This window comes from Choloepus didactylus, chromosome 7, assembly GCF_015220235.1.
Source record: "Choloepus didactylus isolate mChoDid1 chromosome 7, mChoDid1.pri, whole genome shotgun sequence".
In the NCBI taxonomy this organism is placed as follows: Eukaryota; Metazoa; Chordata; class Mammalia; order Pilosa; family Megalonychidae; genus Choloepus; species Choloepus didactylus.
In genome coordinates this window covers 122019591-122045239 of record NC_051313.1, presented here as the reverse complement: position 1 = coordinate 122045239, position 25649 = coordinate 122019591, and the positions used below count along the sequence as shown (strand labels likewise).

At 44.6% G+C, this 25649-nt stretch overlaps 1 protein-coding gene and 2 pseudogenes across 3 annotated transcripts; all 3 read right to left on the bottom strand.

Moving 5' to 3' along the window:
- Window positions 1-2: 2 nt before the first annotated feature.
- LOC119540917 lies at window positions 3-622 on the bottom strand (annotated as a pseudogene).
- LOC119540732 lies at window positions 499-5581 on the bottom strand (annotated as a pseudogene).
- A 15056-nt stretch (window positions 5582-20637) lies between these two features.
- LOC119540919 (putative uncharacterized protein ZNRD1-AS1) lies at window positions 20638-25632 on the bottom strand. Of its 3 annotated transcripts, XM_037844822.1 has the most exons (3): window positions 22795-25158; window positions 22460-22535; window positions 20638-21416 (listed from the first exon to the last, which is right to left on the bottom strand). In XM_037844822.1, the coding sequence occupies exons 1-3, from the start codon at window positions 23022-23024 to the stop codon at window positions 20661-20663; spliced, it is 1062 nt and encodes a 353-aa protein (XP_037700750.1). In that variant the 5' UTR covers window positions 23025-25158; the 3' UTR covers window positions 20638-20660. The 3 variants fall into 3 exon arrangements, 1 of the variants encoding a protein (XP_037700750.1); XR_005218123.1 differs by lacking the exons at window positions 20638-21416; window positions 22795-25158 and adding an exon at window positions 25557-25632 and having other exon boundaries at window positions 22025-22535; XR_005218122.1 differs by lacking the exons at window positions 20638-21416; window positions 22795-25158 and adding an exon at window positions 25179-25550 and having other exon boundaries at window positions 22025-22535.
- Window positions 25633-25649: the final 17 nt, after the last annotated feature.

Genomic DNA, 25649 nt, shown 5'->3' with positions numbered 1-25649 from the left:
AATTATTTATGTTCCAGCACTCTCACTGCCTCCTTGCTTTGTCTCCTTTGCATGCCTACTCCTTTCCTCCCTGCTCCTGGGGGTGGATCCTAGGAGATCCATTCTCTCCATGCTTCCCTGACACAGGGAAGGCAGCAACAGAGAAGCCAAGCAACTGACACAGGACCACCCAGCATTTGTGGGGGCTTCCCAGGCCCAGTCCCTTGCCCTTGTGGCTCTTCCAGTGGCCCATGAGGCCTTCCTTCTCCCCAAAGCAGAGGTCACAGACAGGGCAATGATAGATCTTCTGCTTCCAATGGGTCTCCTGGTGCTTGACCAGCTGGGAGTAGTTGCTGACAGACTTGCCACACTGGAAGCAGCATTCGGGCTGCTCAGTTAGGTGAGCCTTTTGGTGGCTGGAAAGCGAGGCTTTCTTGCTAAAAGTCAAGGGGCAATGGGAACAAGAGAAGATCTTGGGTCTCACGGACTTTGCTGGGCAAGGGTTGGACCTGGTGCCTGGGCAGGGCGCTTAAGTGTTGGGTGCCTGGGTCCTGGCTATAGGCTCCTGGGTCATAACCACTGGGGCCTGCATTCTCACAAAGACCACCTGGTTCCTGACCACAGGATCCTTGGTTTTAAACATGGGCCCTTGGGTCCTGGCCACTTATGCCTGGTTCCTAATGATGGATGCTTGGATTTGGACCATGAGCCCCTGGGTCCTGGAGATGGGAATGTGGTTCCCAGCCACAAGCCCCTGAATGGACATCTGGCCCCTGACAGTGGATGCCTGGAATCTAGCTGTGGTACCTGGAATCCTCACAATACGCTCTTGGGTCCCAGCCACTGGCTCCTGGCCTTGATGCATCTTCTGGTGGCGTCTGACCTCAGACTGGTCTCGAAAGCCCTTCCCACAGAGGGGGGATGGGTGGCACCAGTATCCCAGATGGACGCGGTGGTGACGACTCAGTCCAGAAGGGTCGCAATTGGTCTTGCCACAGATCGAGCAACAGAAGGGCCTCTCCCCAAGATGCATGCGCTTATGGTAGCTGAAGGCCTTGGGGTTCTGAAACGATTTCCCACAATGGCTGCAGGTGTTAGTACGCTTAGGGTTATGAACAAGCTGGTGGCTATGGAGGCTGAAGCGTTTGCTGAAACACCTGCCACAGGTATGGCAGGAGTAGGGTGGCCCAGCTCAGGATGCTGGGAAAACTTCAGTCCTGGTCATGGACCCAGCTGGGGTGGAGGGTGGGCTCTGGCCTGCCCTTCCCCAAGCAGGAGAGACCTTCTTATCAACATCAGTTCCTGCATCTCCAGTCTCTAACTCTGTTCTCGGGCTTCCTCATACTCCTTCTTGCCTCCTGTAGTGAATGAGGAAGAATAACACAAAATTCACCTAACACAAGCTCTCCATTCTGTGCAAGCTGCTTCATCTCTTTCTGCCCTTCCTCTTCCATCCAACACATTCACCCTCACCCTTGGACCTCACAGGCTAGAGATAAGAACAAACTTTTGGTGTTTCAAATAAAAAGCAAATAAAAAAATTTTACTGGAATCTTTTGACAATGTCACAGAAGATCAAAATTTTAACCAACAACCACAGTTCTTGAAATCCATTTCTTCTAATTCTCAATATTGCCCACAGACACCTCACAGATAACCACAGATAAACACACAACATATCATCCAAACTGGGACACTTCGGAGTGAAAGGAGGTGCTATGAATACTTAAGCCTCAATGAGGAGTATAAGCCAGGACCTATTCTGGCAACGTGGGAGGTGAGGTCAGTCTTGGCCTGAAATCTCTCACTCCATACTCTACTCTCAGACAAGTCTCCCGCACTCCAAACCAGCATCGAGCTTATCTCCCTTGCTTCTCTTCTCTCTCAGAAAGAACTTTTTAATCAAAGGGATACCAGATAAAAGCAACCTACATGTAGACTTTAATCCCTAGAAAATGGAGACATTTGCTTGTCCTGATCAGCTAAGATATTCGTATTCTTGAAGCCAAGGGACTTGAGCTGATTATCTCAAGGTCTCTTCCCGCTCTGAGTCTGACCAGGCTGGAAAGGTGCAGGCCGGGGCCAGGAAATACACAGCACTGATCCTCTCAGTCAGCCCTTCACCCCGCTACGTCATTCTAGTCCCTTTTCATTTTCCTCTCTCCTTCGCAATTCTTACCTGAAGGGATGTCTTCTCCATTTGGGGGAGGGAGATCTGTTTTCCACTGTTCTTCTTGCTTAAGCTTGGTGATCAGATCTGGTGTAGGTGATCAGATTCTGGATGAGGAGTAGGAATGAGGGAAAGAGTTGAGTTGGTCCCAGGCATGGGCCCTTTACACCCAATGGAGACATGATGTCATCTTTTGCATCTTTATTTTAAGAACCAGAATCTGGGAATCTCAGATGCAGGGAGGGGATACACAAAAGGCCAGCACCTAACAAAGTGCCTGGCACATAGGAGTGACAATAAATATAGATTAGATGAATAATCTCAAGACAAATTTGCATATTTTGAGAACACTGCCATCATGCTACAAGTGTTATCTTAGCCTTCACACAGGCTTGCTTTCTTCTCCTTTTATGCCTGAGCTTAGTGGCCCAGATCTTCCACACCTGGAAAGAATAGAACTGGGGGTCAGAGGAGCTAATGGTGAGTTGATTTACTTGTCCAGGGAAATCGGGGATCCCAGGGTCCCGGGACAGGGTGTTTGCTGAGGGAACCTGGTCTCTTACCCACAGATGCCAGGTTCTTGAAGGTCTCCAACATCACATCCTGATAGAGGGCCTCTGACTGGCATATAGACAGTTCTACTCTTCCTGGGTGAAATTCACTGCCACATCCTCAAGGGTGACTGGCTTCTGGAACAGCAGGAGACATTCAGGGAGTCTGGGAGAAATGTATACAGACAGACATCCAGTTTCAAGGTTCAGAGAACTGAAACCTAAAAGAAAAACAAAGCCATGGAAGGAAGAGAGAAATATGAAAAAGACCAGCACTAACCCTGCAACTCTGAGACATACAGAGAGAGTTGGGAAGAAGGATGTAGGGGAAATACTGAATATAAAGAGGAAAGAGATGCAAAGGGGAAAACGCTGTCAGTCTGATGTGGAAAACCAAGAATCCATCTCTCCTGCTGGCAGAGGAATGAGTGAAAGACATTGGAGTCCGAGACCTGGTCCCTCCTTCTCTCTAGCTTGGTCTGCTCACCTGCACCCATGCCTTCCACCAGCACTCTGTCTTCACGACTTCCCAAAGGGCTGCTGCCACCTCATCCACCCAAGGGAGCTGCTTCTGTACAGGTTCAATCAGCTTCAACTGGTCAAACATCTTCTCTTCCACAGTGTCTCTTTCTAGGTTTATCCACTGTTGGCCTGGCCTCCAGGGCTGACTGGACTCCCTCCCAGGGCCTTCTACCTTCCGGTAACTGAGCAGATGGAGAGGCCATGAAAGGGCCCAGGGACTGATACCCTTTCCTGTGGCAAAAGTATCTACTTCAAGAGGCTTTCTTCCTTTTCTCTTAGGATGTCCAAATCCTTCTCTTTCGTAGCTGAGAACACCTTTGGTTCCCTCAAAGCCTGGGCCACAGAGTTCAGGACCCAGGTTACCCTTGGCTCAGCTGCCATTGTCCAGTAATGCCATGTTGGGACTAGGAAGGCATTTGCCTTCTGCTTCACCCTGCTTCTAGCCACTGGCTGGTGCCCACCCCTAGGAACCTGAGGTTGGAGACAAAACACATCAGCAAGAGGAACAGTGGGAAACAATGGCTTCATTATTTGGCCAAGGAACACCAAGAGTTATTAAACCCTTTCTCTACACCATTGAATCCTCTCAGCACCACCCTGTGAGCATACAATTACTGGTCCCATTTTAAGGAATCTTAAGGGCAGAGATGCTACATAACTTGCTCTAGAATACTCATGGTTCAAAGGAAAGTTGAGTGTTTAAACCCCTGACTCAATGTCACCAAAGACATAAGATTTCCACTGTCCCAAAGCACTCTCCAGAGCAGCAGTGGTATTCAGCAAAGAAAGCGTGTTCCTGGGGGTGGGGGTGGGGGGTGGGGGGGTGTTAACCACCCCTGGACCTGTTACCATCCACTTGGGTATGTCTCTTAATTCTCTCTGATTTGGCTTCACCGGAAAAGCAAGAATAAAGGAGATGGTCTTTAGGATGCCTTCCAGAACCAAAAAAATGCCTGATTCTGTAGCCTGGATTTCTAATACATACAGATCCTTGTAAGAATAATAGTGCTGACAACCCAACAGCTATCTTCTTCCGGGCTCACAATGAACATGGTGTTGTGGTTCTCTGCTCTCCCATGGGAAGTTCCTGCCCTGATGCAAATTTGGCTGAAATCCTGCTTCCTCCTGTTTACAATCATTCACCCCACCTCTCCTCTGGCTTGAGATGGAATGAAAAGACTCAAAACACAAAAACCTCTTCCTTCCTTCCTCCGTCTCTCTCTTTCTCTTCTTCTTCTTTTTTTTTTTTTTTTTTTTGGTGGCCAAAAGGAAGTTGTCATAAAAGCTGCATTTCTGGATCTGAAGTTGATTTTCTTTCTTTCCCTTTTCTTTCATTCTTTCTCTTTCTTCCATTCTTCCTCCGTTCTTCCCTTCCTTTCAAGATCACACAATGATTCCGAGAGGTGTGCAAGGCTAGGATTATTCTCCCATTTTCCAGCTGGCACACACCAAAGCAACATTTCAAAACAATCTCAATATGGTATTCTTAAGGAAGGCATTCCTGTTCCCTGGCACGAAAGACCCACTGTTGTCATTAGTCCTCAAAATGCCATTTTGGGTGGTTCAGATTCTAAACTGGAACTCGGCTTTTCGGGGGGTGTGACTGTAGGGACTGAATCTCTGGCAGCTGCTGCTTACCCCCGGCTCTTGTACCTCAGGTGGTCCTTTCTTTACCCACAGGGGCCCCAGAGTTCAACCAGGCTAGCGGTGGAAGGAGGCTGGGAATGACTCATCAGGCTGCCAAGGAGCTGGAGTTCCCATGGGGGCACAGCGGTGAGGGGGCGTCTCCCCCCTCGGACCATTAATGTAATAAACCTCCCGAGGGAATGTGTGGCCATCTTCTAGTTCCCCGAATCCACTTAGTCTCTTTCAACCCGAAACCCTTCATTGGTTTCCCACAATTTTGAAAAGAGCAAGCTCACCAACACGCCTCGCGGGAAACGCTCTTGCCGCCGCCTCCCCACTCCCACAACCCGCGTGCTCCAGCCACACCACTTTTCCGCGCCCCAGACAAGCAAAAAAGGCCCTGCTGCACGCGAGCTTCGGGTCTCTGCTCCAGGTCTTCAATGACCCTTTTCAGTTACAGCCCTGCCCTTGGCGACGAGACCTCGGCGGCTGGTGGGCGCTCCCGGCCTGCGCCCACTGCGCTTACCGCTAGTTACTGCGCGCCGGGTTCCCACACCCGGGCCTTGAAACCTCCTGTAGGCAGAAACGAAGCCCGTCTTGCTCACCGTGGCGTGGCACCCACCGAATGGGGCGTATGCGCTCAGAAATGGTACTCCCATTGCCTGGGACGGCTGTGACGAGTGCCTGCCTGCCCCGAAACTTCAATTCTGCCATCCCGACATTCTCTACACGTGCCAGGAGTCTCTCCATGGCGCCGAGTCACCAGCGTGGCCGGAGCAGACAACGCATCGAGCCACCTGCTAGGCTACCCCAGGTCTCCCCAAGAGAACCCAGAGATTGGAAGCGCCTCCAAAATTAGGGGCTCAATGCTCCCTTCGCCTGTGGAGGTGAAGGGAAGGGGAGTTCGGGACCAACACCCTCCATCAACCTCGAGCACCGCGAGCGCGCTTCCCCGCAACACTCCTCACGGGACGCGCAACCAGCACCCGGGCTTTCGCTCACAGGTTTTCCCCGGGGCCAGCGGCGAGATGCTCCAGCCCCGGCTCCAGATCTCCCAGACCCCGGCCAGAGGCGCCTGCGGCCCCGCCCCTGCCACACCCCCGCTCTCCTCGCCGGCTTCCGCTCTCTAAGCTCACCTGGCCGGTGATCCAGCCAAGTCAAGAGTACATATCCTAACGTAGGGGAGCCCCGCCATGCCCCGCCCTGTTCAACTCTCTTACCAGCTGATAACAGCTGGAACCACCTAGTGCTACGATTTTCCTTATTCCCGAGATTAATCTAGTCTTGGGAAAAAAAAAAAAGAGGATTAACACATACACCACCAACCAGCACCACTCAGAGCCCAAGGGAGAAATGATATGCGCAGAGCTTCAGAGAGTGGAGGCACACAGCATTTTAGAAAGGCAAAGAGGAGCACACAGCGAGACTTAAAGGAGGCAAATACCAGACAGTAGAGGAGCGGAGGGGACCATCGGGATCAGGTCCTACTAGTCCTGCCACTGACTGGACTGGAACCCAATTCCTCTCACTTTCCCAGTGGTGTGTGTGTGTGTGTGTGTGTGTGTGTGTGTGTGTGCGTGTGTGTTTAATCACTCCAATTCAAATCACAGAGCTTATTTTCTTTCCACTCACTTGGTACTTACTAGAATCCATTATTTAACTTTAAAAACAAGTATTTACTACCCCATTTGTCCTTCTGCCGTATTACATAAGCATGACATAGAGGGCTGATAGATCAGCCTTAAGTTGCCAAGATGTCCCACCGGTTGTTGATTCTAGTGTGTTATGGGACTGGCCTTTGTTAGGCAACTGGACTATAATTACAGCTTGGTTTCAAGTTGCATATACACAGCACAAACCTCCTCTTCATCTGCCAAGGCTCAGACAAAGAGGAGGCCTACTGCAATGGCCGAGAGTGTGAGGGTCAAAAGTGCTGCCCAGATCCATTGCAAAAGCTTCAGCCAGAACACTGATGCGTTGTGCCTTTCCCACTTGAGGCTGTTCCATCAGAGGCCTGCATTCCTGGGGAGCAGGGTTGGTACCCAAGGCCCAGCCATCCAGCACCTCCCTTTGGCCATCTGTGGGAAAACTGCCCACCCAGGTCACCCTGAAAAGCAGCCCCACATGCCAACCCCAGCCTGGACCTTCATCGTGATCTGTCCAGCTGGTCAGTCCAGCCAGCTGGCACTGCTGCTGCTTGTGTGGAGGGGTCTGCCAGGTGGGCGAGAGTTTTCTGTGCATCTGTGTGTCGGCAGAGGACAAAGAACACTCTTCTACACCGCAAGGCCTCCTGGCACTCTCCATATAGCACAGAAACCAGGAAAGCTGAGCTGGGGAGGTTTGGAAAAGTTACTGTGACAGAAGCAGTAGCTGAAGACATGTAAAACTGAGCTCTGGCTAAAGAACATCCATGTTTCAGTTTGCCAATGCTGCTGGAATGCAAAACACCAGGAATGTATTGGCTTTTATAAAGGGGGTTTATTTGGTTATAAAGTTACAGTCTTAAGGCCATAAAGTGTCCAAGGTAAGGGGGTACCTTCACTGAAGGATGGCAAATGGCGTTCAGAAAACCTCTGTTAGCTGGGAAGGCATGTGGCTGGCGTCTGCTCCAGAGTTCTGGTTTCAAAATGGTTTTCTCCTGGGACATTCCTCTCTAGGCTCCAGCTTCTCTCCAAAATGTCACTCTTGGTTGCTTTTGGGGTGTTTGTCCTCTCTTAGCTTCTCCAGAGCAAAATTCTGCTTTCAAAGGCCATCTCCAGAATGTCTCTGTAAGCTGAAGCTCCTCTCTCAGCTCCTGTACATTCTTCAAAGTGTCCCTCTTGGCTGTAGCAAGCTCACTCCTTCTGTCTGAGCTTATATAGTGCTCCAGTAAACTAATCAAGGCTCATACTGAATGGGCGGGGCCACACCTCCACGGAAATTATCCAATGAAAGATCTTGCCTACAGTTGCATGATCATATCTCCACAGAAACATCCAATCAAAAGTCTCCAACCCAATCAATACCAATACATTTCCTGCCCACACAAGACTGCATCAAAGATAATGGTGTTTTGGGGGACATAATACATCCAAACCAGCACAAACCACATCAGAGAACTGGAGATGGCCATCTCCATAATGCCTAACAGGCATAAAGCCAGGTTCACCCTAAGAGTCAACATGAAGGGAAGTGTTCAGGCCCCAGGAGCATAAAGCAAGAGGTAGAGAGTAGACAGAGTAGACAGAGGACTGTATTTCTTCCCCAAGAGTGAATTGCTGCCAAAGGCCAGCTTGGCAGAGGTGGTGGCCAGGGCCCCACTGAACTGGTACACAGCAGCAATGGTGCCCCAGAAATGCCACCACATTGTGCTGGCCTACAGGTGCAATGGGAGGTGGCGGAGGGTATGACATTGCACAGGCACAGCAGCCTCTTGGCCATGTTGCCCACCGCCAGCCTTGACTGTCCACCATGGCCCCCATTTTGTATTATGTTTTTTAATGTTTTACATTGGCATGGGTTTTACAGTTTACAGATTGTAAACACAGCCTCAATTAAATCCCCACAACTACCCTTTGAGGTAGGAATTGTTATTCTGTTTTTACAGTTGAGGAACCTGAGGCCCAGAGATCTTGAACCTTGATGCTAAACCAGACCTGAAAACCAGATCCTCGATTTCAAATCTTGACACTGGTGTCTCCACTCCACTGCAAAGTACTGGGTGTCTGGCAGGTGCCGGGTTTTAAATCTTAGTGTTCCCAAGGTACCTGGCACAGTGCACTGCTCCTTACAGGCAGGCAATCCCTGCCAGTGGGCTGAGGAGGCTGGGGCAGACTCAGAGTGAAGAAGCAGGTCTGTGGTGGGGAAGGTGGTGGGAAGCACATGACGCACGAGGTTAAAGCAGTCGTGTAGATCAGCTCGTCTTAACATCCACATGAATGTATGCGGGTGGCAAAGGCTTTTCATTAACACAAAGAAACTAAATCAGCCTATTAGGCTGCAAAAGAGAGGCCACAGGCTGAGCAGTCAAGTTCCTAGCTGAGTTTAAGTCAACTTGGTTGCGGTTGGGGTGAACTGCCTCTCCCGGCAGGCTGTACAAACTCCGAGGATACTAGAGCTCAGGATCCAGTGAGGATTGGTGGACATCTTGGACAGCCCTCACCCTGGCATCCTTGTTCAACTCATTGTAACACTGCTTCTCCTAGTCGTGCTATCTCCATGCCAACTGTTCTAGTTTGCTAATGCTGCGGAATGCAAAACACCAGAGATGGATTGGCTTTTATAAAAAGGGGGTTTGTTTGGCTACACAGTTACAGTCTTAAGGCCATAAAGTGTCCAAGGTAACACATCAGTAATCGAGTACCTTCACTGGAGGATGGCCATGGCATCCGGAAAACCTCTGTTAGCTGGGAAGGCACGTGGCTGGCGTCTGCTCCAAGGTTCTGGTTTCAAAATGGCTTTCTCCCAGGACGTTCCTCTCTAGCAAGCTTGATCCTCTGCAAAACGTCACTCACAGCTGCACTGAGTTCCTTCTCTTTGAGTCAGCTCATTTATATGGCTCCACTGATCAAGACCCACCCTGAATGGGTGGGGCCACACCTCCATGAAAATATCTCATCAGAGTTATCACCCACAGCTCGGTGGGGCACATTCCAAGCAAATCTAATCAGCACCAAAACGTCTGCCCCACAAGACTACATCAAAGATAATCGCGTTTGGGGGACACAATACGTTCAGACTGGCACACCAACCCTTAGAGGGCACCAGGGATTAGTGTCTTCCTCTACATGTGACAAAACTGAGGTTCAGCACTTCACAAGTTCAGAGCAGCATAAGATGGTTGTTAAAGACTGCCTCTGCCCCCTGGTGGGGAGAGTATGAACTGGAGGAGGGATGGAGCTGCAGGAAGGAAAGGGTAAGCACATGATTTCTTGTCCACCCAAGGCAGGTAATATCCATTGCTGGGTTCGCTTGATGGACCACTGAGCCCAGAAGATAATGCAGGATCTTGGGGTAGACTGAGTCCCACCACAGACATTCACTTAAGACATACCAGTTAAGTAATTTATGTTGAAGAAAACAGGCTCTTGCCACAGTCATGGCAGGTGTAGGACTGCTCAGGACCACGCCGGTGACACTGGGTGGGTCTGGGGTGGGCAGGGGCAGCCCTAGCTGTGGTGCCAGCTGTGGGGCTGCCAGCATCTCCTCCCCTTTCCATGACACTGGGATTATCTCTTCCTTGGTCTCAGTATTTGCCTCAACTCCTGGAAGAGGAAACAATTTTATTTTATGAAATTTAGGAAGCATGCTCTAAAATAGGGCCAAAAGAAATTAGGCAGAGGCAGGCAGACTACCATAGATAAAACACAAAGACAGACAGATAGACAAATTCTGCTGTGAGCAAATCTTAATAATTCCAAAGAGATGAAGATTAGCATTCTGGAAACATTTGGCCATAAATAGAAAGTATATGATTCTCTAAAGTCATAGAAAAAGGCAACATGATCAGATAATTAAAAATCTTTTTCCATGCACTCTTTGAATGCATTATGTCACTGTTTTCCCCCTAGCAGAATTACTCTGCTATCTAGGTTTCATTCGTACTGATCCTGAAAGCATGTATTTTCTATTACTCATTGATTAAAAACATGAGGAGAGTGTGCTCATTTTGGCAGCACATATACTAAAATTGGAACATTTACTTTTATTTTTTATTCTTATTTTTACCTTTTTTAGTATAAGAAAGTGTTCAAAAAATAGATTGGGGTGATGAATGCACAACTATATGATGGTACTGTGAACAAATGACTGTACATTTTGGATGATTGCATGGTATGTCAATATAACTCAATAAAATTGAATTTAATAAAAAGAAAAGGCATTTATTTTGAAGGTATAAAAATAAGGAAGATAATAGTCTCAGCCATCACACTTCTTTCCCTATCATGACACAGATGGAAGATAGGCTGTAAACACTTGTCTCATGTCAAAAAGTAAAAAGTGTCACATCCCACAGTTTCATAGGACTTCTAAATCAGCTGGTAGCCTTCATCAGTCATATTGTTTTTCTGAAAAGCACTTTGGAATATGCTGACAAGGTTCAGCAATGTGCAGAATATTAAATATTTTTCTTGCAATACAAAAAAAAAAATCCAAAGAAGGATATAATGTGTGTTTGGGGATCAATTCTTATTTTATAAGCCTTGGTAATGAAACTGAATTCTTGAATATGCAAAGCTAGGATTAAATTTTGGCTGGATGCTACTCTGAACCCACTAAATACCTAAATCCCATCCAAGTTTCCAGCTTTCTTTTTTTAAGCAAGGGAAAAAAAAAAAAACAAACATGGGGAGAATGTGCAGATGACTGACAGGGAATTAGCCTCAAGAGGAATGGGGAGATGTGACAGAACCATTTCTGATCTGTATGGTAATTCAGCAGACACCGGTCTTTTCTTTGTTTATTTCTCTCATCATCTAAGTAGCAGAAGTAGAGGACTAAGCATACTGTGGCCTTCCAGAAAGAAAACTCACTGAAAGAATCCATAAAAAAAAAAAATAGAGCTAATAAACAAGTTCAGCAAAGTTGCAGGATACAAAATCAGTATACAAATACCAGTTGTATTTCTATACACTAGCAATGAACAATCCAAAAATGAAATCAAGAAAACAATTCCATTCACAATAGCATCAAAAAGAATAAAATACTTAGGAATAAATTTAACCAAGGAAATGCAAAACTTGTACACTGAAAACTACAAAACCTTGTTGAAAGAAATTAAAGAAGACTGAAATAAATGGAAAGACATCCCATGTTCATGGGTTGGCAGACAATATTGTCAAGATGGCTATACTCCCTTAATTGATCTATAGATTTAATGCTATCCCTAAAAACTTCCAAAACTTACTAAAAAGCTACAATAATCAAGATAATGTGGCACTGGCATAAGGATAGAAATACAAAGCAATGGAATAGAATTGGATGCCAAAATAAGCCCATATATCTATGGCTGATTGATTTTTGATGAGGATGTCAAGATCATTCAACAAGGAAAGAACAGTCTTTTCAACAAATGATGCTAGGACAACAAGATAATCACATGCAAAAGAATGCAATTCTTATAACTCCTACCTCATATCATATGCAAGAACCTGTGGTGCCTTGCAAGAGGGTCTAGTATCCACAATATATATGGAAATCTTATAACTCAACAGTTAAAAAAAAACAACACAATTAAAAAGGGGAACAAAGGATTGGAATAGCCATTTCTCCAAAGACGGTACACAAATGGCCAATAAGCACATGAAAAGATGTTCAATATCATTAGACATTAAGGAAATGCAGATCCAAACCACAATGAGATACCACTTCACACCCATTAGGATGGCTATAAAAATTAAAAAAAAAAAGAGACTAACAGGTGTACATGAGAATGTGGAGAAATTGGAACTCTCATTGTGGCTGTCAGGGGCCCAGGCCCCCTCCTAAATAGGAATAAGACCCTGGGCATGTAACAGCTGCTTAACCAAGGACAAAGGTTGAGAAAGCAAACAGTCTCTCCAGAGGGGAGGAATGTAATCACAGATGTAAAACAGCACTGATTGTATCTTTTTTTTTTTTGAAAAACATCAAAGGTTGATTTTTTTTTGAAATAAATTCAAAGTTATAGGAACAGTTGCATAAACAATACTAACCCCATACAAAGAATTCCATCATACCCTGACTCCCCTCCCCCGATAGCTCAATCCACCAACCTTAACATGCTGTCACATCGCTATTTCTTTCCCTCCCTCCCTCCCAATCTGTCATCCATCATCTATTGCTCTGTCGTCTGAACATATGAGAGCTAGCTGCACACATCCTTGAACATACACTATAATTCACGTATACACTTCCCATGAACAAGAACATTCTTTTATGCAATCCCATTAAGCGCAGCTACAAAGTACAAGAGATTCAACAATGATACAAAGCTTACATTCTATATTTCCTTTACCTTATGTCTCAACTGTGTCCCTTTGAGCCACCTGTCCTCTATCCTCCAATCCCATCCAAGTTCATCCTTGGCATTCAATCATCATCTATTTAGACTGTCTTTTTTTTAATTTTAATTTTTATTTTCAGTTGTGGAGACATGTATACAGCCTAAATCTTCCCATTCCACCCCCTCCCTAGCCTTCCATTAGTGGCATTAATATTAATCACATTTAGAATGTTGTAATGCTCTTTCCCACCATCCATTACTAGAAATTTCCCTTCACCTCAAACAGCAACTCCACACTCATTTCTTAACTCCCCATTGCCCCTTAGCCCATTTCTCTTAACCCAAACTCTACATTTCATTCTATGGTTATATTCTCTGATAATTTCTTTGTGTTTGCTGTGGGGGTTAAAATTAACCTCTTAAATCCATATCAATCTTGTTTTTCTTTGATACCACCTTCACTTCAATAGGACACATAAACTATGTTCCTATACTCCTCCATTCCCCCACCTTTATATAGCTGTCTAAAATCACATATTTTACATTTAGTTCAAAAACACTAAAACACTAATTTGTCATTAGAGTTTGTGTAACTTATATCATGTAGGAAGTAAATAGTGGAATTATAGTTCAAAAATTATTGACTTCTATTTGTATTCCATTGTGGTTGGAGAATGTGTTTTGAGTATATTCAATTTTTTTTTTTTTTTCAATTTCTTGAGGCTTGTTTTATGTCCCAGCTTATGGTCCCTTCTGGAGAAAGATCCGTGATCACTAGAGAAAAATGAGTGTCCTGGTGCTTTGGGATGTAAGGTACTATATATTTCTGTTAAAATTCTCTATATCTCTTTCTCCTTTCTGCTGTTTCTCTGTTGGTAGGGCTCCCTTTAGAATCTGAAGTAGGGCAGGTCTTTTATTGGCAAGGTCTCTCAGCATTTGTTTGTCTGTGAAAAATTTAAGCTCTCCCTCAAATTTGAAGGTGAGTTTTGCTGGATAAAGTATTCTTGGTTGGAAATTTTTCTCTTTCAGGGTTTTAAATATGTCATGCCACTGCCTTCTCACCTCCATGGTGGCTGCTGAGTAGTCACAACTTAGTCTTATGTTGTTTCCTTTGTATGTGGTGAATTGCTTTTCTCTTGCTGCTTTCAGAACTTGCTCCTTCTCTTCAGTATTTGACAGTCTGATCAGAATATGTCTCAGAGTGGGTTTATTTGGATTTATTCTATTTGGAGTTCGCTGGGCATTTATGCTTTGTGTATTTATATTGTGCAGAAATTGGGGAAGTTTTCCCCCACAATTTCTTTGAATACTCTTTCTAGACCTTTACCTTTCTCTTCCTCTTCTGGGACACCAATGAGTCTGAAGTTTGGATGTTTTATTTTATCTATTGTTTCCCTGAGATCCATTTCGATTTTTTTCATTTTTTTTTTCTCCATTCTTTCTTTTGTTCTTTCGTTTTCTGTTCTGTGGACTTCTAGGACACTGAGACGTTGCTCAGCTTCCTCTAGTCTTGTATTGTGAATATCCAGAGTCTTTTTAATTTGGCCAACAGTTTCTTTTATTTCCATAAGATCTTCTATTTTTTTATTTACTCTTGCAATGTCTGCTTTATGCTCTTCTAGGGTCTTCTTTATGTCGCTTATATCTTGGGCCATGGTCTTCTTGATGTCCTTTAAATCCTTTGCCATGTTTTCGTTCCTCGATTGTGTTTCTTTGATTAATTCTGCGAGGAACTTTGTTTCTTCTGATAACTTGATTTGTGTGTTTGGAGTTGGATTCTCCATATCGCCTGGTTTTATCATATGCATTGAGATTTTCTGTTGTTTTTGGCCTCTTGGCATTTGCTCTGCTGGACAGGGTTCTTTCAATTTGTAAAAAAAAAAACTATCTAATTTTTCAGAAACACAGTTTGGTGATGTACACTTTCTCTAACTAACCAGCAGATGGTGTCTGTGAGTCACCTATACCTCTCAAGTCAGTTCACCTTGTCCCTGTGGTGCGTGAGGAAATGATTCTTGTGGGGTCCAGCTGGAGAAGTCAGCCTGGGTGTGTTGCTGGAGCTCTCCGCCCTGAATGCGGGGTGCTTGTACGGGTGGCCAGGGAGGAAGGACAGCCTCAATATTCAAATCCCCCTGGTTCCCGGAGATTCAAGGCTGCCGCAAGAGTCCAAGCCTTCATTTTATTTCAGTCCCAGCCCCTCTCTCTTGCTGTCCTACAAACCATCCGGCTTGGCGTAGTGTCCCTGGGTTCTCCGAGTGGGTCCCCCTGCCCAGCTGCAATCCTCCAGGACCTCTGCCAAGGGAATGCCATGCTACGTCACCAGTGCATGCCGTCCCTCAAGGGAAGCCCTGGGCCGCCGGGCCATGCCGGCTCGCTTTCAGCCTGATGCAAAAATGGCCGAACGGTGCATCTCCACACCCCCTCCTCGCACAGTTCCTCCTTCCCAGCTCCGGGACAACTGGCCGGGCTTTGGGCTGTGGGCACAGCTCTGGGCAGGAGTTTATCCAGCCCTCCCGGGAGCGAGCTGCTAGCCGCAGGGTTTCTTTCGGCTTCTGGCTCTCCCCTCCATTCCCCCGGCCCCAGGGATATCTGCAGCGGGCTATCTTCCAGGCCAGGCACCAAGAGGCCGGCCCAGCCCCCTCTTGCTGTGTTTTACTGCGTGGTTCCCAGAATCGCAGATGCAGCCACTCCTGGGTTTTTCCCTTATATTATTATTTTTTTATTAAAAGAGCCCGTCGGTCTCCAGATGCCAAACCCTGGCTTCTCCAGATTGCCACGCGGCTGCAGGACTTCCAGCCAGCTTACTCACTCGTTTCAGAATGCAGACTCCCGGTTTCACCAAGTATACAGCCCCTGGGAACTAGCAGATCTCGTCCAGCTGGTACATCGCTGTAACTGGTATTCTGGGTCACTCTCTGGTCCTTATCTAGTCTTTCTCATGGAGGTGTCCCTTTGCTCTGTTTCACCTAGCCGCCATCTTAGTTTCTTCTGATTGTATCTTAATCTTAAACATCAATCTTAGTAAAACATTGGGTCTTAAGCCTCTTTTAATGATTATACTAGAGGCCTGATGTCTTCACACTATATGGAATGTCCATTCTAAAATCATATGCATATTGCCCCCTGCACTCCAGTCCCTTGTGAAGCACTATCCCTCCAGACCAGCTGCAACCAGAGAATTTCTCCTGTTAGGAAGTCCTAATAAATCTATGTCTACTTCTGTTCCCGGGAGTGTCTTCTGGTCTTGCAGCAGCATCAGCCCATGATTTGCATGAACTGTGTCTGGGCCTGAATACTCATTCACTGCTAGTTGCGATGTAAAATGGTGCAGCCACTGTGGAAAACAGTTTGGTGGTTCCTCAGAAAGTTAAACATAGAGTTACCATATGACCCAGCAATTCCACATCCAGGTTTATATACAAGAGAATTGAAAATATATGTCCACACAAAAATCTGTACATGAATTTTCTTAGCAGTATAACAGCCCCAAAGTGGAACAAACTCAAATGTCCATCAACGGGTGAATGGATAAACAAAATGAAGTACAAGTCATAAAATGGAACACCATTCAGCCATAAAAAGAGTGAAATACTGAAAATGCTACAAAATGGACAAACCTTGAAATCATGATCTAAGTGAAAGAAGCCAGATACAAAAATCCTCATATTGTATGATACCATTTATATGAAATGTCCATATAGGAAAATCCATAGATACAAAAAGTAGATTAGTGGGAGCCAGGGGGTGGGGATAAGAGTGAACTGGGAGTTGATGGCTAATGGGTATGGAATTTCTTTGGGGGGTAATGGAAATGTTCTGTAATTTTGTGGTAGACAGAATTATGTACCCTCATTTAGATATGTTCTTGGTCTTTATCCGCATTCCTGTGAGTGTGGAACCCTTGTAAATAGAATCTCTTGAAGATGTTATTTTAGTTAAGGTGAAGCCCAATTTAATGAGTATGGCCCTTAATCTGGATTACTGGAGTCCTTTATACAGAATTGTGAGAGCAAGCTACAGGAGAGGGAAGCTGGAATTCAGTAGGAACCCAGAAAAGAAAGGAGAAGACATCTCCATGTGATGGGAAAGCCAAGGAACCTAAGGGTTGCTGGCCAGCCAGAATGCTACTGTCTCTAGAATAAGCAAGTTTTCTAGTCTCTAAACCATGGGGCAATAAATTCCCATTGTTTAAGCTCAAAATGGTTTGTGGTATTTGTCATAGCAGCTTAGGAAAAGTAAGACAAATTAGATAGTGGTGATGGTTGCACAGCATTGTGAATACACTAGAAACCACTAAATTCTATACTTCAAAATGTTAAAAATGGCAAATTTTACTTTAATAAACAAGCAAACAGACTCAGCCCTTGCCTCCCCAGTACAAGGAATGGGAGAGGGGGACACAGTAGTTACCTTTGGAAGCAGTAACCCACTCATGCTAACTTCCTATCACCAATAGCAGACAGAACTCCTGTTTGTACTTCATGAGCTGCCTCTGGGCAGAAAGGCCTCACCCAAAGAGATCAGATAGGTAGTTCCTTTCCTCTGGAGAAGTAGCCTCTCAGTGTTCTCATGTGGCTGTTCTGGTACCTCTTTAATGTGGGGGCTCAGCTGTTCCCAGAGCCTTGAGTGGGGACTGTGAACCTGGTCCTCTATGGGGACACCCTCAGGTGAAGCTCCTGCTGAAAATCCTGCAGCTCCTACAGACAGGGTTTCCTCTGCGGATACCACCTGTCTGGAGAAATTTTGACAAGCCAGGGGTAGAGATGGGAGGGGGCATAGACATTAAACAAACATCCTCCCACAGGGACACTAGAGAAGGGGTGGGGGGAAAGGTAGGGGAAGGATGGTTGGCATGTGTGTGTGAGTGTGCATGGGTTTACATGTGTGGATGTGTGTGTGTGAGTGGTAAACGTTTACTCCCATGGAGAAGAGACAGAGCAAGTTCAGCTTCAGTAATGGGAGTCTGTTTCCCATGGCCAGGCAGTTTCAATCCATGGCCAACCAGGATGCTCCCTGCCACTGAGTGCCAGACTGTCTCCAGTGGATGTTTCTATGTGCTTGGGACAAAAGGGGAAGGAATGGGCTGCAGTCCACTATCTGCCAGGGGCTGTGTTTGTCCTTAAGTCACTCCCAAGAAGGGAGTCAGCCCACATTTATCATCCTGCCCTAGGAGACAGGCTAACACAGTCCCAAGCACAGAGTTTATTTGTGGGTCACAGGGAAAGGCGGCAAGCGCACTCAGATTGTCCCCTTCTCAGACTGTCCCCTACCACAAGTAACAATGTTGTGTAATTTTCACCATCTACTTCCAGAACATTTTCATCATCCCAAACAGAAACTCGTACCTTTAGCAGTAACTCCCCATTCTCCTCTCTCCCCAGCTCCTGGTAACCACTTTTCTGCTTTACGTCTCTGTGAATTTGCTTATTCTAAGTATTTCATATAAGAGAATTCATACAATATTTGTCCTTCTGTGTCTGTCTTATTTCATACAACATGATGTCCTCAAGGTTCATCTATGTTGTGTCACTGTTTCTACATGCCAATACGAACTTGCATTATTGGCGAGTTCTGTCTGCACCTGGGCAGGATGGAGGCCATTCTCTCCTAAGCAGAGCAAGTACCTCCTTAGATTTTGCGTCCTAGGTACCTGGCTTGCCTCACCCTATCCAGGCCCCATCACTCTGTCACCCCGCATGAGTACGGTGGATCTGTCCCTGTGTACCTTTGGTGTCAGGGTCCTTCTTTTTCCTCTCCTCTCCCACCCCCTTTTCCATCTTCACTTTGAGACCTGGTCTCAGAAAACTCAGAAACCTTCCCAGAAAACTCACCACCTGCAACCCTCTTTTGCTAGGACTGGCTGCTGTAACTATTGGGGACCAGAAGTGAGTCCTCACCCGATATATACAGTCAATCAGTAGACACTGGGATTTTGAGAAGAGAAAACTTTATTCAGCAAAGGACAGCCCCATGAAGACAGGAGGGCAGTTCCTCAAATATGTCTCCCTGAGATATGAGGGAGTAGCAGCATTGTACTGGCATTGATTTGGAAGGGGCAGGAGGTAGGGTGAGAGTGACATAGACTAGGATATTGGCACATGAGCTGTTTCAAAAAGGACTGTTAGGGGGTGAGGAGAAAATAGTTAAATAAATGCACTTGTGGGTATGATTTTTACTATTATAATTAGGCAGAGTTCATTCTCAGGTTAGGCTTTTCTTAACTGCGCAGTTTGAGTAGGTTAGTTCGTTTGCTAGTGATTGTAATTGGGTTAGGGGCCTGCAAGGCAGGGTCTTGTGGTTAGGGATTAGCAGGGGCTGGGCTAAGGATTTCACTAGGGGTTGCTAAATTAAGATGGGGACAGGTGTTGGTTCACAGATGGCTACATAACCACAAAGTCTCAACTCACTGGAAGCCAGAGGGGGCACACTGGAACTCAGAGTCCACCCTCCCAGCCGTGGATCCTTTCTTGGGTTTGAAAGAACAGAGGATGGATATGAAGGGGAAGAAAAAAGCCTTCCTGGTTCTCAGCCTGTAGCCAACACCCCAATTTTTCATTAATTGCCGATAAAATGGAGGAGTCCCCCCTATAATAAGGACTACTACAAAGATTCATTGGGGGTAGGGGGTAGAACTTTCCACCACCTTTCAGAAAATTACAGATGCATACTGAGTATGAGTCAAAACCGCACCTGGCAGTGTGAAACAGGTAAGGATGACTCAACTATGAGGAAGGCATGGGGGTAGCTGAGTTCTATCATCAGGACAAGGGCAGTGGGAAAGCACCAGTACACAATCCAGTGAAAGAAAGAAGGGGGAGATTGATAACTTAGAACAGCCACTATCTGAAGTTGTCTTCTCCCTCCTTTTTTTTTTTTCCCCTCTACAGTCCAAGTTGTCTCCACAGTCCCACAGCTGCAAGATTAGTTTCTCACTATAAATTCATAAATTTGCTTTCTGATTTATCAGCAAGTGTTGGAGGAGCGAGAGTGCGCATGTATATGCATGAGAGAGAAAGTGTGGTTATGCTGCAATGGACCCAAATATTGGGAAGGTGTTAAGTGGGTGATAGGAAGTGACAAAATGTGGAGAAGGAAGAAACATGAGAGACCACTATACTCCTTCTCTAACTTTTCTCTTCTTCCTGCTCACTCAGGCCAGGTTAGATGCCCCTCCTCTATATAGCCCCTTGTGTATACCTCTGTCTCACCCCTTACCCCATTATATTATCTATTTTTAAAGTGTTCTATGACATTAGTTGTAAAGTACTTAAGGGCAGGGACTTCTCTTTATCCCCCTCACCCCACCCCCCTGTAACACAATGCCTGGCACATAGGAGGTTTTCAAAATTAAGTTTCTTATATATAAGTGGTATGGTAGAAGTTAAGAATTTTAGGATCTGTTTAGTAGGTTCTCTGATGAAGGCATGAATAGGAAATGAAAAACCGTATACCAGAGTATAGAAATCTCTTCAAGATAACCTTGGAGGGTTGGGAGTAGGGAGAATGTAACAGTAAGAATTCCTTACTCACCACCACTGCCCAAAGTAGAGAAACTAACATTTATTAAACATCTAATATATGCTAATGTTTCATAAAAATTATAATCCTCTCATTAATGCTAAAATATTGTTCCCACTTTACAGATGAGGAAACTGAACATCAAAGAAGGTATGCAACTTGACTAAACACAAAGCAGCTAAAAATAGCTACGCTAGTTTTCAAACCCAGAACTTTCTGATACTTTGCAGAATGGGTATATTCACTGAACTCTGGGGAAAGACGAGAAAAAGCACTGGAAAAAAAGTTCATTTAAGACACGTGATTTTATTGTAAAAGCACTGAAACTTTACTAATCTTTTATTTTTCCTATTTGACTTCTCAAAAAGGGTGGCATAGTCAAGAATTTTTTTGGATATGGTTTTATCACTGTATATTCTTCGTCTCTATTCTGAGGCTTTTCCATAAGAATATTCACTTTAATCCGACTTCTATGGTGTGGCTGGAAAAGAGGATATGCAATAACCCTCTCAAGCTCCTTCTCCTCTTTCTTTACTTTCTCATGCTTCATACGTACAGATGGCAGGCTCTGTTTTTTCTCCAAGAGCCTTTCCTTGAGTCTTTGCTCTATAAGTTCTCGTCCTCGAATCATACGTTCCTGGTGATCTTTAATTTGCATCTGTTCCCTCTCTGTTACCTGCTTTCTTCTCTGTGCTTTCTGGATGCCATGCTCTTCTGTCACAATTTTCGGTAGTGTTATTTCACTGGGGAATCGTGGTTGTTTAAATGTTTTATTCATAAATTCTCTGGCCTGGCCTGTTCGATGTATGTGCCTCTCTATGTGTTTCAGCTCTCTCTCAGGTACTAAGTAGTAAAGTTTTTGTCTCTCTATGCCTTGGGTTTTTTTCTCCTCTATCTTCTCCTTAATTTCACTGCCTGATTTCTGTTCTTTCATCATTTCCACTATTCTTTTATTATAATAAGACTCTGCTTTGGCAAGCCAGTAATCAAGAGAAAGAGACTGCTCCCTACAGAGCGTTTCATACTCCTCTTGATATTTCTGAGCTATCAGTCTTCTTGCTGCTGTTGTGTGCACGCCACCTAGATTCTGTCAAAGTGAGGTATAGAATTTTAAAATGTGACCACCATCTTTTTACTTAGAACATATTTAAAGAGGACTCGACTCTCACTTTTTTTTTTTTTTTAAATCATCATTTTATTGAGATATATTCACATACCACGCAGTCATACAAAACAAATTGTACTTTCGATTGTTTACAGTACCATTACATAGTTGTACATTCATCACCTAAATCAATCCCTGACACCTTCATTAGCACACACACAAAAATAACAAGAATAATAATTAGAGTGAAAAAGAGCAATTGAAGTAAAAAAGAACACTAGGTACCTTTGTCTGTTTGTTTGCTTCCCCTACTTTTCTACACAACGATCCATAAACTAGACAAAGTGGAGTTTGGTCCTTATGGCATTCCCAATCCCACTGTCACCCCTCATAAGCTACATTTTTATACAATTGTCTTCGAGATTCATGGGTTCTGGGTTGTAGTTTAATAGTTTCAGGTATCCACCACCAGCTACCCCAATTCTTTAGAACCTAAAAAAGGTTGTCTAAAGTGTGCGTAAGAGTGCCCACCAGAGTGATCTCTCGGCTCGTTTTGGAATCTCTCTGCCACTGAAGCTTATTTCATTTCCTTTCACATCCCCCTTTTGGTCAAGAAGATGTTCTCCATCCCATGATGCCGGGTCTACATTCCTCCCCGGGAGTCATATTCCACATTGCCAGGGAGATTCACTTCCCTGGGTTCGACTCTCACTTTTGACACCAAGAAAAGATACAAGGTCTTTTATTTACTTTAATGTAATAATTGTGATTTTACTCCCATTGCACCTAAGTAAGCCCGTGAGCTCTGTAAGTATGAAGTATCTACCCATCACTGCATATCAAAAGTTAGTTTAAAAATATATGCAGTGTTGGGAGTTTTCAAAATGATATTTTGTTTTGCAACTGTGGATAAAGCTGAGTGTAGGCTTACTACCTGAAGGTGTCATTTGGGGGAAAGAATTTTAAACCTAACATTCCTTCTCCTAGCAACTCCAAACTATATGATGTGAAGATAATTTATTTACCAAAATCTTTTTCTCCAGTGGGGACTCTTGGCCTGCAGCAATCCTAGAGTCTTTAGAGGCTATAGCCCAGGCCAATCTGTAAGACATAAAAGCAAAGTTAGATTAGAAGGTGGGAGGTGCCAGAACACATCTGCTCACAGAGTCTGCTTGAGTCAAGGAACCCCATGTTTTTGGCCAAGGCCAATGGTATTTCCCTCCCAAACAGAAAACCCATGAATAGGTTCCAGCAGGGCTGTTTTCCCCCAAGGGAAACTGTTGTATTTCTATGGCGGAGAATAATAAATGGTCCTTTAATAAGAAGAGGACTTTTCCTCTCACATGAACTAAAAGCATACTTCTCTTGCGGACTCAACTTGAACCATTCTGAATCTTGTATTGGGTACTGAGAGAGGGAAGAGACAGACTTCTTGGTGAGGTATTGCCTGAGCACATCTGTGTCAGATTGTTCAGTTCCCCAGCTTCCTTCATCTTCTGAGATATTTCTAGGCTCTAGTTTTATTACTTCATTCTCTTTCTGTAGTTTCTGGATCTGGGCCCGCTCTGCCTCTATCAGCACATACAGCATTTCTGTGCTCTAAACTTTCGCTCTGAAATTCTGTTCTTATTTTATTGCCCACACCTCCGCTTGGCTGTCTTATGCTGCCAATCATCCTTCACCCTAATCCATTATGGGACCATTTACAATTGAACCCTTCAGGATAGGAATTTGCAGGTACTCTGCATTTATTTGTAGGACAGGCTGACAGCAACACAAGTGAAGACTACCAACTTTTTATGTGTCATCCCTGGTTTGGTCTGAGTTTACTGTGAGGTCGTATTTAAGCCACTGAGGATGCCTGGCATTTCATCTCTGTGCCTTTGTTTACATCTTTCATGGTTAAGAGCATGGGTTTTGGACCCTGAAAGGCCTAGGTTTAAATCTAAATTCCTAGGTGTGTATACCAAGAGCAAGTAACTTAACCTTTGTCTATGTCGATTTCCTCATCTGTAAAATAGAGACAGAAGACACAATTCTATCTCTCAGGGTTACAAAGATTATAAAGAACAAATGCAAGTTAGATGTAAAGAGCCTGACACAATGCTTGATATATGGTAAGTTCTCAGTAAATGTTAATTATTTTTCCTTCACAGGTTAAGTCCCTGACTCTCCATAAATTCTTTCTGGTCTATTCCTTGTCACAGCGACTTGTGTCTTCCCCCAAACACTTTATTTCTACAAGTCATCTGAAAATTAATTATGGTTTACATTGTGACATATGTATATATATATATCATTTTTCACATTTTGCTGCATTGTCTTTTCAGCTGAAATTTAGGCTTATTCAAAAACAGCAGGAATTAAAAATTAGATCTAAAAAGATAATACAATCTGTCTATATTATCAAAGAAAATCTGAAAAATGTTCTGACTCACTGAACTCTTAGGTACATTCTTATTTGCCTATGTATACCTATTTTTAGAAAAAAAATATGACTACCTTACTTCTATTTTTCTGTACATAGCACCTAGCATAGTACTTAACACGAAAGTCTGTGATTTGAAGTTCCCTTTTAGCTCTCAAAAGTAAACATTTGTTGATTATCCTTATCGTATGATGTCTGACATCTTTCTCTCTTGTATTTCCCACGGCATTATATCTGTTTATTAAAGCATTTACCAGTCTTTCTTGAAGTACATGGGCATAGTTATTTGATAGGCCTGTCCTGGACCTTTACATTTTGTATATACTTATGTTCATTTGTTGTATTCTAATTATTCACTTGCATTCCTTGAGGTCAGAGAACAATTTTCAATTCTGTAGCCCCAGCCTCAGTTCAAAGTCTGGCATAAGTGCTCAATAAATATTTATTGAATTGATTGTGAACTTGTTGGAGAGGGGCCATGCCTTATAATGCTTGTGGTTCCTCCACTGCACTAGGATAGTATTCAATCCATGTTGGATGCTTCACTGTTTGTCAAACTGAAAAGGGAAAGTTGAGGAGGGAGGCAGGCTAATTTCAATTTCCATTTTCAAAGGAGACAACACACTGAGAACTAAGCATAGAAACTGCCTATCATCCTGGGCTTAGCAACAGACCTCCCTTTTTAAGATAAAGAAAATTACACCCAAGTACGTGAAATTACAGGGCTTGTCACTTTCCTGCAACTTGCTAAGTTTTAATTTACTATCTCGTGTATTCATTACTGAAAAAAAAGAAAGAAAAAAGGCAGACAGGAGCATCTCCCAAAGAGAAACGGCATTTTATCTCCTTCAGAGGAGAAAACAGTGATGGCTCCAGAACACCTAACATATCTGGAGTTTACCAGAAACTCATCTAGAAGCTACCCGTTTAGTACAATTTTCTACATAGCTTATACGTTACAAATGAACGAAAATACCAAGACTTTCTCAAGATACTGCCCTTAAGTTTACAAAAGATTAATGTAATGTCGACTGTCCCCCTAATGGATGACAATGATTTAGAGTTGACCAGGCAAAAGGCGAAAGAGATGGGGGAGGCCGTCCCCAACTTAAAGCCAAACTCCGCCCAAGTCTTAGTGAAAGCCCATCCAAGGGCTGCTCCCTTGATTCAAGCCCGTGTCCCTCACCGGCAGGCGCCTAAGGATAGGAGAGCTCCAAAACACCTTTCTTCCGCCACTTTCAAAGGCCTGAATCCCTCCAATGTCCCACTCCATTCCTTTCGTCCCGAGGAACTAAGCATTCCTCCTTCGTCCTCACCTTTACCACTTTCTGCCCCTTAAGAAGCCAACACACACCGTCCAAGCGCCCCGGAACTGCACCCAGACATTAGAGCACGCAAGCCAGGCTGGGCACTGCAGAGCAGCCCACGCTGGCCAGCAAGGAACAGCGCACACCAGAACCGTAACTCCTAAAGTGCTTAGCTGTCTTTGTTTTTAACCATCGAGTAGCCGCCGAAAGGAAACACTGGCTCAGGAATGGCGGGAATTGTAGTTCTCTAGTCAGTAAAACTAGTATTCAGGAAGGTTAATACGGTTTTAAGGGGAAGGTCCCCGGCAAGGGATGCGAGACCAAGAAAATGAATATCCCAGAGTTAAGTCCTGGGGGTAAAGCAGCCAGAGGAGCGGCATCGCCTACTGTTTTCTTATCCGACGTCACAATACCAAGCAGAAGGGCCGCTCGCGGACATTCCGTTCTCTCCGGAAGGCTCTTGGGAACTGGTTGGCGATT